Source organism: Oncorhynchus gorbuscha, linkage group LG10 (genome assembly GCF_021184085.1).
Source record: "Oncorhynchus gorbuscha isolate QuinsamMale2020 ecotype Even-year linkage group LG10, OgorEven_v1.0, whole genome shotgun sequence".
NCBI classification, from domain to species: Eukaryota; Metazoa; Chordata; class Actinopteri; order Salmoniformes; family Salmonidae; genus Oncorhynchus; species Oncorhynchus gorbuscha.
The window spans coordinates 72,345,009-72,363,891 of NC_060182.1; the positions used below are offsets into that span (position 1 = coordinate 72,345,009).

The 18,883-nt window shown below is 45.6% G+C and overlaps 1 protein-coding gene across 2 annotated transcripts in view; it reads left to right on the forward strand.

The window, feature by feature from the left end:
- LOC124046500 (inositol-tetrakisphosphate 1-kinase-like) overlaps positions 1–18,883 on the forward strand; it is a 52,884-nt gene that overhangs the window by 23,773 nt on the left and 10,228 nt on the right. For both annotated transcript variants that reach the window (XM_046366927.1, XM_046366926.1), the window contains exons 4-8: positions 5,702–5,827; positions 8,075–8,192; positions 15,899–15,997; positions 16,992–17,032; positions 18,660–18,825. In XM_046366927.1, coding sequence (XP_046222883.1) covers positions 5,702–5,827; positions 8,075–8,192; positions 15,899–15,997; positions 16,992–17,032; positions 18,660–18,825 — 550 coding nt within the window. The remainder of the gene's footprint in view (positions 1–5,701; positions 5,828–8,074; positions 8,193–15,898; positions 15,998–16,991; positions 17,033–18,659; positions 18,826–18,883) is intronic.

The following is an 18,883-nucleotide window of genomic DNA, read 5'->3' on the forward strand; positions in this document are numbered from 1 at the left end:
TTAATGAGAGATCTTTTGGATTTCATTTTACAGCTTAGTTCAGGGACTCAAGTTTAATCGACTGCATACTTGAGGTAACCAGTTGGATGCCTATTGCAGTGATTAAACAATACCTGTGTGTATGGGGAATACTGACTGACTGAGGGATTTTAGTGTCTTCAACCCACCCATTGGGTGTGGTTTGAATGTATAATTAGTAAGGATGCAGCTGTTGTCTATTTTATGAGTACAAAACATTAATAGGATTCCATCCCTTTAGGGAAGAAATGTTACTGTTCCTCTCCTCCCTCCAGTCCCATCGCTCTGTAGCATGATCTTAGGAGACCTATGTTTTTTCACTCATGGTGAGGGGGAAAAAATGCTCTTTATCTAGATCTCTGCCAGAGATGCTCATCTCTGACCTGTTTTGACCTCTAGCACTGTATCACCCCAGCCATCTGCCCTCTCCTGTGGACCTGGGTGAGGGTGAGACTTGTTGGCATGAGAGGGGGCTGGGAGCAGCAGGCCTTCAGTAATGGAGAGCAGCTCAGCAGTAGTGTCCTTCCTCCGTCTCTCTCAGGCTTTAGGAGAGTCACTGGAGCACAGGCTCAGCAGCTGTCGTCTTCACTCCACCCTGGAGTTCAGCTCAGCTTCTCAGTGATCTTAAACCTACAGTGAGAAATGAGTACTGGACCCCAGTAGTTTGGACAGTCAAAAAGAAGTGACGACCAAAACTTGGTCCGTCATTAAGATGGCTTGGTTGAGTGCCTCCACAATCTGTGAGGTAGGAGAGAGCGAGGGAGACGCTGCTGAGACATGAGTCCAATTACCCTATGGCTCCAGGGAGGTGCAAGAACCTGGCACTATACTGAACAAAAATATCAATGCAACATGTAAAATGTTGGTTCCATGTTTCATAAGCTGAAATAAAAGATCCCAGAATTTTTCCATTATGCACAAAAAGTTTCTCTTTCAGGTTTTGTGTACACATTTGTTTACCTCCTTTGGTGAAAATGTCTCCTTTGCCAAGATAATCCAGCCACCTGACAGGTGTGGCATATCATCAAGCTGATTAAACAGCATGATCATAACGAGCTGGTGGACGTTCCTGCAGTCAGCATGCCAATTGCACGCTCCTGCAACTTGAGACATTTGTGGCTGTGTGTGTGTGACAACTGCACATTTTAAAGTGTCCTTTTATTGTCCACAGCACAAGTTGCACCTGTGTAATGATCATGCTTCTTGATATACCACACCTGTCACATGTATGGATTATCTTGGCAAGGGGGAAATGCTCACTAACAAGGATGTAAACAAATTTGTGCCCCAATTTTAGAGAAGCTTTTTAGGCGTATGGAACATTTTCATTAGATTTTTATTTTATTTCAGCTCATAAAATATTGGACGAAAACTTTACGATTTTTGTTCAGTGTATATGGTTGGAAGAGAGACTGCTTCTGTAGATCAGAAAACAACATTTCTCTGGGGAATGTGACAACACAAAGCCCCTCAGTAGAACGAGCATAAAAGCTGGAAACATTCTGCCCTTGACCTGTTCTCCCTGCAGGACTGTGGGTATTTTCTGTGATGTCTGTCACAGGCATGGCCTAGCACCAGTTCTGCATGTCCCAGGGGGGCTTCAAAAGACGTCAATTGCCATTTTCTGTTTTTAGTGTTTAGCATAACATCAGCGGCTTCGCAAAGACTTCTGTGGGAGTGCTAGAGCAAGGTCGTGCTCCATCCATGACGTGCATAGTGGGATGGGACCGACTTCCATGTCACTGCTGGTGTGTGTGAGGGGCCACGCTGTAGACAGGACCTCTTTTTTTTGTGGAAGTAGGAGATTAGGAGCTGTGGCGCACAGCCAAAACCTCTCTGGCTGCTCTCCAACAACCCGTACGTGCGCTGGAGGGCAAACCCTGAGACCAGTGTGTCCTCTTCACCTCTGCTGACTACTATGCCTTTAGTATTGTGTGCCCTGTCTCTGTGATGTTTGTTGTCTTCACAGCACAGTATATACAGTGCCTGTATCCCCCTATGTCCTTGTGTGTTTTGAGTCTTTCAGCCCCAGACTGCCATGTAAACTATGTAGGACAGATTTTAAAAAATATATTTAAAAAACATTTTTTTTTTTACCAAAGCAGGACAAAGGCTAATAAGTAATGTATCCATCACCTCTCCTAGAATGATTAACCAGCCTGGCCTACACTGCCAGACCATGTTCCGTAGCATTTCATCCCTCTGGGCTGAACGTTTTAGTTTGACCCACTGTGTGCTGTTAAAGTGTGTCTATTTGGCTCCCATACTGAATACCAAGGACTCTGGTGAACTAATGGGGCCTCTCGAAGCTGCTTAGACTAGCGCTGCAAGCTAAACTTCTTTTATTGACTCTGATCTCCAGTTACTGAAGAAGATCAGAGTCAATAACAGAAATGGCAATTGATGTCTTTTGAAGCACCTCTGGGACATGGATCACTGGTGCTAGCAATGGCTAACGGCCTAACGCTCATAACAATGTCAAGCCACACAATGCTTTCCAAGTGCTCTTATGTTAAATATAAGACAGACAATGTTTTTGTCTAGTACAGAATCGAGCTAGAGGCTACCTGCTCGACCAGTTCGGTACCTGGGAAAATATCCTCTGGGTGTGTGTATAAGGCCAATGGCTAAAGTACACATTTTACTGTACCAATAGGTTTTATAACGTGTAACAGAAAAGGTCATTCCATACCATGTAAGCCTATTTATTTGCATATTTTGCAGTTAGCAAGTACTGATGTTGGAAGTCTGCGAAATGCCTATCGTTAATGATAGGAAAGAAAGCATGCTCAGCCTCGCTGTGTCCTTCCTTGCTATTAGACAGCTTTGGGCCCGGTTTCCCAAAAGCACCGTAAGGTTAAGTTCATCATTATAACCTTGTTATTGGAGCGTCATGAAATCGCTGAGCTGTTTCCAAAAACCATCGTTACTAAAGTTGTACTTAAAATGTGTTACCTACTGACTGCCTCAGACTACAAACTCAGCAAAAAAAGAAATGTCCTCTCACTGTCAACTGCGTTTATTCTCAGCAAACTGAACATGTTCCACAGACATGTGACTAACAGAAATGGAATAATGTGTCCCTGAACAAAGGGGGGTTCAAAATCAAAAGTAACCGTCAGTGTCTGGTGTGGCCACCACACTGCAGTACTTAATGCAGCTATCTCCTTGTGGACTGCACCAGATTTGCCAGTACTTGCTGTGAGATGTTACCCCACTCTTCCACCAAGGCACCTGCAAGTTCCCGGACATATCTGGGAAGAATGGCCTTAGCCCTCACCCTCTGATCCAACAGGTCCCAGATTTGCTCAATGGGATTGAGATCCGGGCTCTTCACTGGCCATGGCAGAACACTAACATTCCTGTCTTGCAGGAAATCACACACAGAACGAGCAGTATGGCTGGTGGCATTGTCACGCTGGAGGGTCATGTCAGGATGAGCAGTACGGCTGGTGGCATTGTCACGCTGGAGGGTCATGTCAGAATGAGCAGTATGGCTGGTGGCATTGTCACGCTGGAGGGTCATGTCAGAATGAGCAGTATGGCTGGTGGCATTGTCACGCTGGAGGGTCATGTCAGGATGAGCAGTATGGCTGGTGGCATTGTCACGCTGGAGGGTCATGTCAGGATGAGCCTGCAGGAAGGGAAGCACATGACGGAGGAGGATGTCTTCCCTGCAACGCACAGTGTTGAGATTGCCTGCAATGACAACAAGCTCAGTCCAATGACACTGTGACACACCGCCCCAGACCATGATGGACCCTAATCCCGCTCCAGAGTACAGGCCTCGGTGTAACGCTCATTTCTAGGACGATAAATGCAAATCTGACCATCACCCTTGGTGAGACAAAACTGCGACTTGTCAGTGAAGACTGCCAGTTCTGTCTTGTCCAGCGATGGTGGGTTTGTGCCCATAGGCAGCGTTATCGCCAGTGATGTCTGGTGAGGACCTGCCTTACAATAGGCCTACAAGCCCTCAGCCCAGCGCCTCTCAGTCTATTGCGGACAGTCTGAGCACTGATGGAGGGATTGTGCGTTCCTGGTGTAACTCTGGCTGTTGCCATCCTGTACCTGTCCCGCAGGTGTGATGTTCGGATGTACCGATCCTGTGCAGGTGTTGTTACATCTGGTCTGCCACTGCGAGGACGATCAGCTGTCCTTCCTGTCTCCCTTTAGCGCTGTCTTAGGCATTTCACAGTACGGACATTGCAATTTATTGCCCTGGCCACAGTCCTCATGCCTCCTTACAGAATGCCTAAGGCACGTTCATGCAGATGAGCAGGCACCCTGGGCATCTTCTTGATGTTTTTCAGAGTAAGGACACTAAAGAGGCCTTTCTACTAAGTTTTCATAACTGTAACCTTAATTGCCTACCGTCTGTAAGCTGTTAGTGTCTTAACGACCGTTCCACTAGTGCATGTTCATTAATTGTTTATGGTTCTTTGAACAAGCATGGGAAACGGTGTTTAAACCCTTTACAATGAAGATCTATTAAGTTATTTTGATTTTTTTACGAATGATCTTTGAAAGACAGGGTCCTGGAAAAGGGACAATAGGGTACATAGACCTCAATCCATTGAGTTCTAATTTGCTAATTATCGGCTACTGTCTAATTATTGTCCCGATATATTTAATGTTTAACGTGCGCAATGATGTGCCAAATATGATTTAGTGCATTATTATTAGGTAGCCATTAGAATAAGCCTTCCTCAATATTTGCAGCCGTAGGTGATATCTGTAGGAGCTGATCTGTCATCCGTATTGTGGAATAATTCTAATGTTAAAGTAAGATTTGAATGGAGCAGTGCTGCCTTTCTTTTGAACCTATCAGTATCGGCACATGCTCCCATGATGCACCTGCAAACGTTGTCACTGTGGTGTTTTGGGAAATGCATGTTGCATCTTGGGCCGTTTGTTGGAACGATCCATTAAAACACTCATAAGCCTAAGTTCCATTGCTATCGGGCAACCAGGCCTCAGACTCGGTCTGAGTTTTTCTTCTGCTGATTATGTGTGTGTGTCCAAAATAGGTCTATTATTGGCCCTTTTTCTTCAGGCATAGCCTCTCTGCTGACGATGACCCGGCTGAAGGCCACACACACGCGTCCAGTTGCATACAGACATGATGCGGACTCAGACATGCTGATAAAAGGGACTTAGAAATTGGTACGGTCTAAAGCACACAAACCCAGAGATGGAGAGAATCAGAATACGCTCTCATGCACACACACTGGAACCCTCCCTCACACTACAGTGGATCCATTCAGCTTAGATCACAATAGAGGCTCCTTGTGATTTGGGCACAGCATGTACCCTAGTAGAAGCGAGGCTTTGGGGCACAATTCAGTCTCCTCTTCTAGTGAGAGTGTGTGTGTGTCCGTCCTCTGGGTACGTGTGCTGACCCACATAACTCCCCCAGTGGCTCCACAACACCAGTATCGACCTACTGTACTCTACTGCCCACAGGAGCCAGACCTATCATATAACTGTTCAGTCTGAGGCCAAGCTAGTCCTGTATCTCTACTGCATCATCCTACATAGGTTACCAAGAGTGTTACCAAAAATATACGTCAGGCATACAAAATAAAGACGGGTTATGTCTACAGTGGTGGTACAGTAGCTTTCCTTGTTTGTTTCCTTGCTGACCTCTAACCCCTGACGTCTCCCTTGTGTCTGTCCTCAGCTGGACCTGAGCCAGCCCCTGGAGGAGCAGGGTCCCCTGGACGTCATCATCCACAAACTGACTGACCTGATCCTGGAGGCCGACCAGAACGACACACAGTCAGTCCTGCTGGTGCAGAGAGTGCAGGTGCGCCTCGGGGAGAGGGGGGTGGAAATAGAGAGGGGTTAAAAAGGAAGGGAGAAGCACAACTGTATGATTCCACAACACCACAGATCGATTTCACTACAGCGTGTCTGGCCATTAAAGTGGTTTTGCTCATTAGAAGGGGAAGTGGTAATGTATTTCCGTATATCACCGGAACAGCCAGTGCTGTGAATGTTGCACACTCATTTTGTGTGTCTCACGTAGCTGCGGGAACAGTTTGAAATGAATGGGTGTTTTGAAAGGTGAGGGTCATGCAGGTGTGTGTGGTGACGGTTGTCTTTGTGTTCTTGTGTGAATTGATCTGGCATTGCTTGAAAAAGTGTTGGATGCAGTATCCAACCATCCCCCTCCTCTCTCAAGCCTATTGTACCCGTCAGTATAGCCAGTCAGTGACTCCACCTCTTGAAATGATACTACTAGGTCGTTGCCGCAGGTGACACTGGGATATTCCCATCCTGCCATGTGAAGGGCTAGTATTGCTATCAGAAACGCCACTCTCAGGGAGATTAGAGTTGAGCTTTGACCCTGCCACTGAATGTCACATATAACACAACATAGCATTCAGTTGCATGGAAACAAACCACATTAATGATCAGAACTGTCACTTTATCCTGTAGTTTGGGGAATGAGGACTTACTTCATTGTGCAAACATTGCCTGATAGTTTGCACACTTTCTTTAGACCATAACTTCTAGGTCTTTTAGCTGTATAAGGCTTTGTTTTTACATTGTAAACAGCACCCAACATTTTCCTGTGGATTAAGGATGAAATTAGTCTTTTTTCCTTAGAGGACTTGTAGGGGAAAATACCATAACAGCCTTCTATTGCACAACATACAACCACTGCTAGTGCTCGTGTATTGTGAATACCACCACGAAACACTTGGACTTGAGTGGCCTTCTCCAAAGCAAGTGTAGGCCAATGAATTAGGTTATTCATAATAAATATGTTTGCCATTTCTCTTTGTGTATATAGGTAGACATGTCTAGTACACACTGCCGAAACTCAAGTTCCCATCAAGGAATCAACTCTGTCCCGCCCTCTTTTCTCTCACACATTTGTAGGAGATAGAAAACAGCAAATTGATGGCCGAGGACACAGGAGTTGTCAGTTCTTCTAAACCACTGGAAGATTAGTTTGGCTTTAGCTTTTGACCGCAACACGTTTGTCTTATGTAACAGCACGGATGTTTTGATCAGCGTTGGCAGGAGTCGTAGTCTCTATGCAGATGGATGTTCAGTCCCAAGAAAAAATGTCTGTCTGACTAAATGTGTGTACGTAGGCGGGCATTTTTGTGCCTGTGTGGATGTATTTTTATGTTAGGCAATTTAGCCTAATGTATGAGAAATGTAGATTTCACTGTGGGGTGGGGGAGTGTTGAGTTTGCATAATGTGTGGGCCAAAGCATCTGTTAGAGAATAACTAAAAGACAGATGAGAAGCTGGCAGAAAGAAAGGACTGGGCAGAGATGAAAATGGAGAGTGTGGAGACTGTGAGCGGAGTGTGGAGACTGTGAGCGGAGTGTGGAGACTGTGAGCGGAGTGTGGAGACTGTGAGCGGAGTGTGGAGACTGTGAGCGGAGTGTGGAGACTGTGAGCGGAGTGTGGAGACTGTGAGCGGAGTGTGGAGACTGTGAGCGGAGTGTGGAGACTGTGAGCGGAGTGTGGAGACTGTGAGCGGAGTGTGGAGACTGTGGAGACTGTGAGCGGAGTGTGGAGACTGTGAGCGGAGACTGTGAGCGGAGAGACTGTGAGTGTGGAGACTGTGAGCGGAGTGTGGAGACTGTGAGCGGAGTGTGGAGACTGTGAGCGGAGACTGAAGTGGAGACTGTGAGCGGAGACTGAAGTGGAGACTGTGAGCGGAGACTGAAGTGGAGACTGTGAGCGGAGACTGAAGTGGAGACTGTGAGCGGAGACTGAAGTGGAGACTGTGAGCGGAGACTGAAGTGGAGACTGTGAGCGGAGACTGAAGTGGAGACTGTGAGCGGAGACTGGGTGTGGAGGGGGGAGGCTGGCGTGTAGCTATATAAATCAGTAAAACTCACGCTGACCTGACAGTGATGTAACCCACTGGCCTGCAAGCATGATGACACACGCACACACAACACAGTGGGCATGATGGAAATACACATCCATGGCCTACTGTGAAGTGTCCGTATTACGCTGTGTGTCCAGACTACCTACATTAGCTGTGTTATGTGCTCCCTCATCTCCCCGCTGTGTGTTTCAGGACTACATTGATTCCCACCCTGAGACCATCGTGCTGGACCCCCTCCCAGCAATCAGAACCCTGCTGGACCGCTGCAAGTCCTACCAGCTCATCCATCGGATAGAGGACTGTATGCAAGGTAGCATCACTCACTCTCTCTCACACACACACACTGCAACACTGGCAGTGTATCACAAATGGGCTGAGTATGATTTAACTCCCAAAATCATCCCCACTGCCTGTCCTAGACTACAGAAAATCCCAGAGAGGTGTGACTCAATAATCTGTTGTCAAGGATTGTTTGTGATGACAGACCTTTGTCGTTTAGTTTGTGAGAATGTGTATAGGAGGTGGTGGTGTTGGATCGTGCGTCAACCCGTAGTTCAATAATATTTTCTGCATCCTACCAGTTGTGTTATGCAGGCAGTGGAAGAGCGTAACACAATTGTATTCCTCCTACCATGCCAGCATCATCCCTCCTCTCTCCCCTCTGTGAACCTGGCTCCTGCCTCTGCCAGAGTGTATATTGTATCCAGTGATGGACTAAAGCTCCATTAGTTAGAGAAGGCAGTCCAGCAGCACCTAGATTTCCTGTCACAGGAGCCATATGCACCCCAGTGTAGCCTTTCTGGTCAGGGTCCAGAGACTGGAGCAGAGCAGTGGACTGACAGCACATTATCAGCAGGAGACCTTTCTCATCCGCTGTTCATTAACTGAGAACATGGCATGGGACATAAACCTGCAGCCGTTACAACATGCAGACCCTGCCGTACTGCATGCACCACACACAGGTGGAGAAACCGAGCGTGTGTGTCGACACCTGTGCCCATTTGAGGACACATTTTGGTGTGTGGTTGTGCAGGGCTCGTGGCGTCAGCGCCACAAAATACATGGCGAAAATTGCATTTTTTTCTACAAACAGACATGTTTATGTAACCAAGTTTGTAAGCTGTCTGAATTGAGAGCCTCTGTCTGTCCCACTGGCTCACTTGTGAGGGGGTGTTTACACATTAGACATTGTAAGATAATTAGCTTGCATCTGTTTGCAGCCTGTTGTTATTGAGTGATTAGATCTATTTGAGCTGATGTGGTGTACCTTTTGAATACTCCTGATGCTGTTTATACTCTTAGAAAAAGGTTCAACTCAGATGTTGGAATGGAAACTGTCGGTCCTACATCACGACATGACAATAAAAAAAAATGGCTAGTTTCAGTAGTCATCAACAGTTGCTGGTGGGAAGCGAAGTGGGAACATGGAGGGAAGGGGTGTCGTAGAGAGGGGAAAGTCCAAAGCGCACAGTCTGCCACGACCACTTCCTCATCAGAGACCATGGAGCCCCAGTGCAGTGCTGGCTGCCAAGGCAACCAGTCCCCAGTACCAGAGGCTGTGGCGAGCCTGCCATGGTCAGAGGGCTGGCTGAGAGTATTGCTCAATAGGAGGAAGCAGTAGAGGTGTGTGTGTTTGCTTTTAAGCTTCTACATTATAAAGGTCCAATGCAGCTGGTAACAATGTAAGTGTTTTAGTTAAAATGGTCAAAAAGAGGGCCTCCCGAGTGGCGCAGCGGTCTAAGGCTCTGCATCGCCGTGTAGCGGCGTCACTACAGACTGTCATTACCGGCCGTGACCGGGAGTCCCATAGGGCGGAGCACAATTGGCCCAGCCTCGTCCGGGTTAGGGGAGGGGGCAGGCCGGGCGCCTACAGGCTGAGTTTGGTCGCCAGTTGAACAGTGTTATCTCCCGACACATTGGTGCAGCTGGCTTACAGGTTAAGCGAGCGGATCTTAAGAAGCACAGCTTGGCCGGTCTTGTTTCGGAGGACGCATGATTCGACCTCCCGATAATTGGTCAAAAAGAAACAGAAATGGCTTCTTAGCAAAGAGCCATTTCTCATGCAAGAATTTTGGGAGTGGTCTGAGTGGAGAGGGGGAAACTAAAAACTAGCTGTTCTTGGCATATTGAACTCTCTTTATGATTGGTCTATTAACTAATTTACCACCTGATGTCACCAGGCAGGCCAAAACTCCATCCCGTCAAAACAAGCTGAAATTCCAGGTGACCTTTTCAATCAGCTCTTGCACTTAAAGGGCATTATAATTTTCACAGTATTATGCCAACCTCATAGTGTGGAAATGTATATAAAACATAGGAAAATCAAATTTTTGACTGCACTGGGCCTGGAAACTTCCCTAACTGTACTTGGAGAATGTGGGGATCAGTAGGCAGCTCTGTAAAGTGTCTGTGCAGGCAAGGGTTTGTCTAACGAACTGGACGGGTTAGTTCTCCTGGTCCCACTGGTTTCCTCCACCACATGACTCGTGGTTCAGCTCATCAGCTTTCCAGAGTATCGTCTACGTCGGTTTTGTTTCTCTTGTGAAACCGAGCAGTTTACTTTAGGTGGTGGAATCCACTCTTTTCCGTTTAGAAGTCAGCTTTGCTGCCTTGATATTTCACTTGGTGTTTGTAAAGATGGCAACAGTTGTCAGGCTGTACAACGTGAAGGATCTCATTCTCGGGGCTCTTCATCTTGGTATTTCTTTTCCACTTCAAAAGAAGAACTGGGACACCCTTAAATTAAGATTGTTTTTGTGGAATCAAACTGAACTAGGCTCGAGGTATTTAACTGGATTATGGTGGAGTGCTTTGTTATGTGGGGAGTATTTAATGTTCACATAAATCCTCGACTTAGTTATCGTGGTTCAAATGCGACCAACAATAACAAGTGTCCTGCTGATGCGAGTAATCCATATTTAAACAAAGGCGCAGCATATTAAAGAAAAACAGCCAGGAGTGACTGCTGAAGACCGCACACATCCAGGCCCCAAACCCAGCGCAGAACAGGCAGCATGGGCTGAATAAAAAGGGCTATGATTGATTGCCTTGTTTACACAACGACTGCCTTCAAAGCAGTTCACTGTTCCGTTATGGATCTGGTCTGTCTGATTTGATGAAGGTAATCAAACGTTTGCGGTGATGCTCTACGACGTCGCGTCAGCGCTTGTTCTCTCACAAAGATGAATGTATTGTCTGTGATTAGAGATGAATAATGAGTCAGTATAATTGGGGGCGGAAGCTCCTCACAGCAGGATATGGAACATTCTAGATTCCTGGTTCTGAACATGGGGTACGTTCCAGAATGCTGTGTTACTAGAATGTAGCCCTGAATAGCAACATTAGATTTCAATCTATTGTCAATACTGGAATTGTATCAGTATAGGCCTACTTCAAAATCCTCAGGTAATGCTGATAATAACTTTTGCAAAGAAAATGTGAGGCTCAGTTTCACTGGTGGCTGCTTGCCTGTATGGAAAGACTTCACCAGTGCCTGGTATGAACAGTCCACTCAGCCAGGCCACCTTCAGTCTGTCCTGCTCTGTCCCTTATGGATCAAACCCTAGTGATGACATTCTTTAAAATGAGAACTTCTCCATTTTAAGTGGGTGGGGTTTTTTCATGGTAGGATTGGGTCTGGTACGGTCCTAGTCTGGATACCCACCTCCTGAATGGTTCAAGGCCAGCCGGTGCTGTATGCCGTGCTACTCCGAGTCAGACTGACGTCCTGTAAACGTCCTCTGTGGCTCCAGCGGGTCTGCTGAGAGCACAGTGTTTAGACAGAGGAAGAGATTGCTCCCCTGCACTCCGACCAAAACATAAGACTCACCATCACTACCATCGTCATATCCCCTCCTCTCTCTAGGCCCAAAGCTTCCAACTGTGCCTTTTAGCCTTTTTTGTTTGCTCAAGTCAGGACCGGAGATATCCAAAGGTATGGGAAGACTTTTTGGATTTACAATTTATTTTAGTTTATTCTCACAATTCAAATATGTGTTGTTGGGTCTTTGGGTTGTTTTTGAATGACGTTAGTCTGACATTCTTACCCCTCTCCCATAACAACAGCGGTGTGACAGTCGGTGAGTGTGAATTTGGGGCGCTCTGCTCAGTGGGCTGATGGGTAAACCCTTCACGGCTCTTCATCACACCACTCCTAGGCTGCTGCTACGTCTCCGCTGACAGAACAGGAGCAGCACAGAGCAGAATCAATTGTCTTGTATTAATAATAATAATAATATATGCCATTTAGCAGACGCTTTTATCCAAAGCGACTTACAGTCATGTGTGCATACATTCTACGTATGGGTGGTCCCGGGGATCGAACCCACTACCCTGGCGTTACAAGCGCCATGCTCTACCTATTAACAATTGTGTTTGTTTGACAGGGTCCTTTTTTCTTGTTCTATGTTTTTAGCAACCATCAAATCAGTCTGAAAGAAACCGTATGTGTTTATTTGAACTTGTATTTGTTGGGTTCATAATTCTATGTTTTGTTGATTCTTTTAAATGAAGACCGGTTGTGTATGTTTTTGGTTTGGAAAGAACCTCCCCTATGAGTATCAGTGGATTGTGATTGGCACCGCATGTAATGTAGCCTATTAAATGCTGAACAACGGAGCAGGCAAAACGGGAAGCAGAACCGTTGCTTGACTCTCTGCCACTCAAAAGACGTTGCCCTGGTGACACCCCCTCCCCACCCCTATTTCCTCCAGTCACTCCTCCCCTCCTGAGTCAGCTACTCATGGCCTGGACTTTCACTCCATGACTTGTCAAATGCACAAGTCTTTGTGTGTAGTGTACACACCACACTTCCACGATGGGATCATTGAGCTGTGTGTGTGTAGTCTCTCTGTGACCACAGCTCAGCAGCATGCAGGGTACTGTAGCCAGTGTATTACAGGCCTGTGGGATTTTCCTGACCCCAGCACAACTCACCAGAAGCATTGCTATCACATTGCCCACGCAACACAAACACTAGTGTTTTTGTCATCTGCACCAATATGCCAGTGTTTGGTTTGGCCTGGACACTGATTTCTTGTGGCAATATCTCAAACGAGCCACCTTATCTCCAATAGCCAGAAAATGGGCCGCAGAGCGCCAGAACTTAAATATAGGCTTAAAATTAGGGGAGGTTTGCCGTGCTGTAGTTGCAGGATGTTTGTTGTTTCCTGGGGTGTCAGAACGTCTTACATCAACTCTTATCACAGGAGATGGTGAGACAGCCATTGCGTCAGGGCATGATGTAAACATGATGAGAATTACGCTCTTATTTGATTCCCCGAAGTGCTAGTGTCTGTGTTTGACAAACACACCCATCCTATGTATCTGTACTATACATGCACTGCATGTACACCGGTCTGCTTTTGTAAGAACTGTGGACGTGTATAATGTTGTCTGTCTGGTAGTCTTTGTCGTTTGTCGGTCTGGTGCAGTGGTGTCTGTGTTGTATGTTCTCCAGATGTAGCAGGCCAGACCAAGCAGGGTTGGCAGCTTCCTGGTTTATTTATTTGAACAAGAGACTGCTCCTCTTTCTCTCCTCTGCTCCTCCCTCAGGTGGCGACTGTGTTTGGTGTTTGTTCTCTAATCCAGCTGTAGGGATGAAAGGAAAGGAGTGATGTTGGTATACTGACATGCACACAGATGGTGTGTGTTTGTCGGAAATAGCATGACCTTCTATCTCTGTCGTCAGAGGTTATACTACGATGTAAGTTAGATCTACTCAGGGTTTCCTAAAGCTTCAGTCACATTCCAGCTCAGGCTTCATCCGTACTATGACGGTGGATATTGCTCGTCTGCCTGCCACTAACTCTAGCAGGCTTGTAACTGCACATGCATGCAGGTGGCTTGTCGAACTCCAAACTCTTCATTGAGACATTACTGAAGCATCAATCTATGGGTGAGTTGGTTCCACAATTAAATTTGTGCCGAAATGAAAGAACTGTTATCTTGCAAATTCAACAAGCTATAGTGTGAATTGGGCTTTTAGATGGAGCACCTTCCTGTAAGTCGCTCTGGATAAGACCGTCTGCTAAATTACCATAGAAATGTGCCTGGCAAATGGTGAGCTGTTTTCTTGGTTCTGCCTTTTCCGAGTTGAACTCAGTTGACCAAATTGACCCTGCTAACTTCTCAAACCACGTACAGTTGAAGTCAGAAGTGTACATACACTTAGGTTGGAGTCATTAACTTATTTTTCAACCACTCCACAAATGTTTTGTTCAAACAAACTATAGTTTTGGCAAGTCTGTTAGGACATCTACTTTGTGCATGACAAGTAATTTTTCCAACAGTTGTTGACAGGCAGATTATTTCACTTATAATTCACTGTATCACAATTCCAGTGGGTCAGAAGTTTACATACACTAAGTTGACTGTGCCTGTAAACAGCTTGGAAAATTCTAGAAAATTGTGTCATGGCTTTAGAAGCTTCTGATAGGCTAATTGACATAATTTGAGTCAATTGAAGGTGTACTTGTGGATGTATTTCAAGGCTTACCTTCAAACTCAGTGCCTCTTTGCTTGACATCATGGGAAAATCCAAATTAATCAGCCAAGACCTCAGGGAAATAAATTGTAGACTTCCACAAGTTTGGTTCATCCTTGGGAGCAAATGCCTGAAGGTACCACATTCATCTGTACAAACAATAGTACATGAGTATAAACCCCATGGGACCACGTAGCCGTCATACTGCTCAGGAAGGAGACACGTTCTGTCTCCTAGAGATGAACATACTTTGGCGCGAAAAGCACGACTCAATCCTAGAACAACAGCAAAGAAACATTTACAAAAGTATCTATATCCACAGTAAAACTAGTTCTATATCGACATAACCTGAAAGGCCGCTCAGCAAGGAAGAAGCCAATGCTCCAAAACCACCATTAAAAAAAGCCAGACTACGGTTTGCAACTGCACATGGGGACAAAGATCGTCCTTTTTGGAGAAATGTCCTCTGGTCTGATTAAACAAAAATAGAACTGTTTGGCCATAATGATGATTGGAAACAAAGGGGAGGCTTGCGAGCCGAAGAACACCATCCCAACCGTGAAGCATGGGGGTAGGAGCATCATGTTGTGGGGGTTCTTGGCTGCAGGAGGGACTGGTGCATTTCACAAAATAGATGTCATCATAAGGGAGAAAAACGATGTGGATATATTGAAGCAACATCTCAAGACATCAGTCAGGAAGTTAAAGCTTGGTCACAAATGGGACTTCCTAATGGACAATGACCCCAAACATATTTCCAAAGTTGTGGCAAAATGGCTTAAGGACAACAAAGGCAAGGTATTGGAGTGGCCATCACAAAGCCCTGACATCAGTCCTATAGAAAATTTGTGGGCAGAACTGAAGTGTGTGTGAGTAAGGAGGCCTACAAAACTGACTCAGTTACACCAGCTCTGTAAGGAGTAATGGGCCAAAATTCACCCAACTTATTGTGGGAAGCTTGTGGAAGGCTACCCAAAACGTTTGACCCAAGTTAAACAGTTTAAAGGCAATGCTAATTGAGTGTATGTAAAGTTTTGACCCACTGGGAATGTGATGAAAGAAATAAAAGCTGAAAAATAATTCTCTGCTATTATTCTGCCATTTCACATTCTTAAAGTAAAGTGGTGATCCTAACTGACTGAAGACAGGGAATTTTTACTCTGATTAAATGTCAGGAATTGTGAAAAACTGAGTTTAAATGTATTTGGCTTTGGTGTATGTTCCAACATAAACTGTATGTAATGTAATGACAATGACAAGTCGCTCTCTTGTTATTGATTTGGCCGTCTGTGTAGGGTCACAGATAAAAACCAGCTATCGCTGAGAGAATACATCAGTCAATGTGCTTCAAGTTTCTGTGTGTGTGAGTCTTCTTGGTTAGTCATGCTGTAACAAAGAAAGTCTATAGTCGACTTCTGAATGAAGGATTTTCTTCATTCAACAGATTCACTGATATTGAGATGGTGTTTTCCATCCGACTCTCTTACTCATCTCCTTTCCTTCCTTCCCTCTCTCGATCCTTCTCTCACCAGATAAGAGGATCTGCTCTCCCCCATTCATGGTTTTGAACACTGAGTGTGGTCCAGACACGCTGGAGCAGATTGAGAAGCATGGACTCACATTCCCCTTTAGTAAGTCCCTCCCTTTTGTATTTGATAGAAGAATTGTCACTCGACCAGAGCGTTAGAGGTGACTCAAGATGCATAATTGGGACAAAAATCTGTCTTCTCCAGCAGGTGACATTGTTTTCCGTTTATTTCACTCACCAAACGAGGAGTTTTTGTATGGAGGTCAATGAGTATCAAATTTGGTCAGCAAAAATGTAGAGATTTATTTACCTCAAATGTAAGTTTTGTAATGCTTTGGTTGTTAAGAGTGGTCTGATATAAGTAGGACGTGACATCACGGCAACTGAGAAAAAACACTTTATATCGGAGTAGTCTGACTATGCGTATTCATGACATGAGGCTAGTAGCATAGTATCTCTCTCCATTTTAATACAGGCAGTTGACGTCAACACCCCTCATCGAATATTCAAAGAAGTATTAAAATAATTAGATGTATCCACCAATCCAAAGAGAGGAATAGGCGGAAACTGGTCAGCCCGCCGTTCCGATCTGGGGACAACGAATCCCGGCATTATATCCAAATCTCTGACTCAACCCATATTATACATGGTCCTTCCTCCTAGCTTTGTTTAAAAGATATATATTTAAAAAAGTGAAATAAAATCTCTATAAACAAACCTGGTTTTAGTATCCACACTTATAAGCTGCACAGCAATTACTTTATTATTTATAATCATGATTACTCTTCAGTGTTGAACTATAACTATCTAAGAGGTTTATTTTTAGCCTTTTTTTTCTTCTTCCAAACCCTCAGTTACTTTTAAGCCACCTTGTATGGCCAATTTACACACAATTCATGTTTGCCGATATCCATTTATGGAGGTGGTTTTGAAAGTTGTGGTCAGTGTGGAAATAACCTGTTGTCATCTTGTGACGGTCATGTTTTTTCTCAACACTCATTGGGTCATTGGGGAACCACTCATTGGGTCATTGGGGAAGTGTGGTTTCTTCACTAACATTCTCAACCTGTTCTTCTTTCTCTTCCTCCGTCTATCAGTTTGCAAAACACGAGTAGCCCATGGAACCAACTCCCACGAGGTAAGAGCTACCAGGTTCATGAAGCGCTTGGGGTCACAGATTAGTCACACCCTCGATCGTTAGCTAAATCCCGGTAATCCATTAGTGTCTCTAACTAGATAATCATTTAACACTGCACCAAACTACATCATCCAACACACTAGAGTTCTCTGACTGTGGCAGCCCTGCCAAAATCAGTAGCTGCTTGTTTGTCAGTCAACATTCATATATCAAATCAAATTTTATTGGTCACATACACATGGTTAGCAGATGTTATTGTGGCTATAGTGAAATGCTTGTGTTTCTAGCTCCAACAGTGCCATAATATCTAACAATTAATATCTAACAATTTCACAACAATACACACAAATCTAAAGTAGAAGAATGTAAATTAAGTATCTAAATATGAGCAATATCTGAGCGCCATAGTATAATAGAATACAGTATATGAGATGAGTAATGCAAAATATGTAAACATTATTAAATTGACTAGTGTTCCATTTTCTTTCTCCCCAATTTCATGGTATCCAATTGTTAGTAGCTACTATCTTGTCTCATCGCTACAACTCCCGTACGGGCTCGGGAGAGACTAAGGTTGAAAGTCATGATACACAACCCAACCAAGCCGCACTGCTTCTAAACACAGCGCGCATCTAACCCGGAAGCCAGCCGCACCAATGTGTCGGAGGAAACACCGTGCACCTGGCTTACTTGGTTAGCGTGCACTGCGCCTGACCCGCCACAGGAGTCGCTGGTGTGCGATGAGACAAGGATATCCCTACCGGCCAAGCCCTCCCTAACGACAGAGCCTGGGCACGAACCCAGAGTCTCTGGTGGCACAGCTGGCGCTGCAGTACAGCACCCTTAAACACTGCGCCACCCGGGAGGCCTAGTGGCCTAGTGATGGCTATTTAACAGTCTGATTGGCCTTGAGATAGAAGCTGTTTTTCAGTCTCAGTCCCAGCTTTGATGCACCTTCTTGATGATAGCGGGGTGAACAGGCAGTGACTCGAGTGGTTCTTGTCCTTGATTTTTTTTGGCCTTCCTGTACATCGGGTGCTGTAGTTGTCCTGGGGGGCAGGTAGTTTGCCTCAGGTGATGCCTTGGCCAGACCGCACCACCCTCTGGGGAGCCCTGTGGTTGCGGCCGGTGCAGTTGCTCTACCGGGCGGTGATACAGCCCGACGGGATGCTCTCAATTGTGCATCTGTAAAAGTTTGAGGTGCCAAGCCAAATTTCCTCAGCCTCCTGAGGTTGACGAGGTGCTGTTGTGCCTTCACCACACTGTCTGTGTGGGTGGACCATTTCAGTTTGTCAGTGATGTGTATGCAGAGGAACTCGAAGCTTTCCATATTCTCCACTGCAGTCCTGTCGCTGTGGATAGTGGGTTGGGGCTCCCTCTGCTGTTTCCTGAAGTCCACGATCAGCTCCTTTTGTTTTGTTGACGTAGAGTGAGAGATTATTTTCCTGTAAGTGAGAGGTTATTTGCATAGGAGCTAGAAGCACGGCTTCCCTATCTGTCGGCGCCATCTTTCTCTCATTGAACAAGTCAAGGCCGTAAACTGGTTGGAAGGATTGCATGGTACGCGAGCAGGTTATTGGTTGAAATAAAATTCTAAATGTATTGATGACCTCTTCTCCCTCCACAGATGGCCATCATTTTCAGTGAGGAGGACCTGAAGGGTGTGAAGCCTCCATGTGTGATCCAGAGCTTCATCAACCACAACGCGGTGCTCTACAAGGTGTTTGTTGTGGGGGAGTCCTACACGCTGGTGGAGAGGCCCTCCCTGAAGAACTTCCCCGCTGGACCAGCAGGTGAGGAGGAGACCCTGCAGGGCTCGACTGTAAAGCTTGTCGGCTTGCCCTTGGCAGT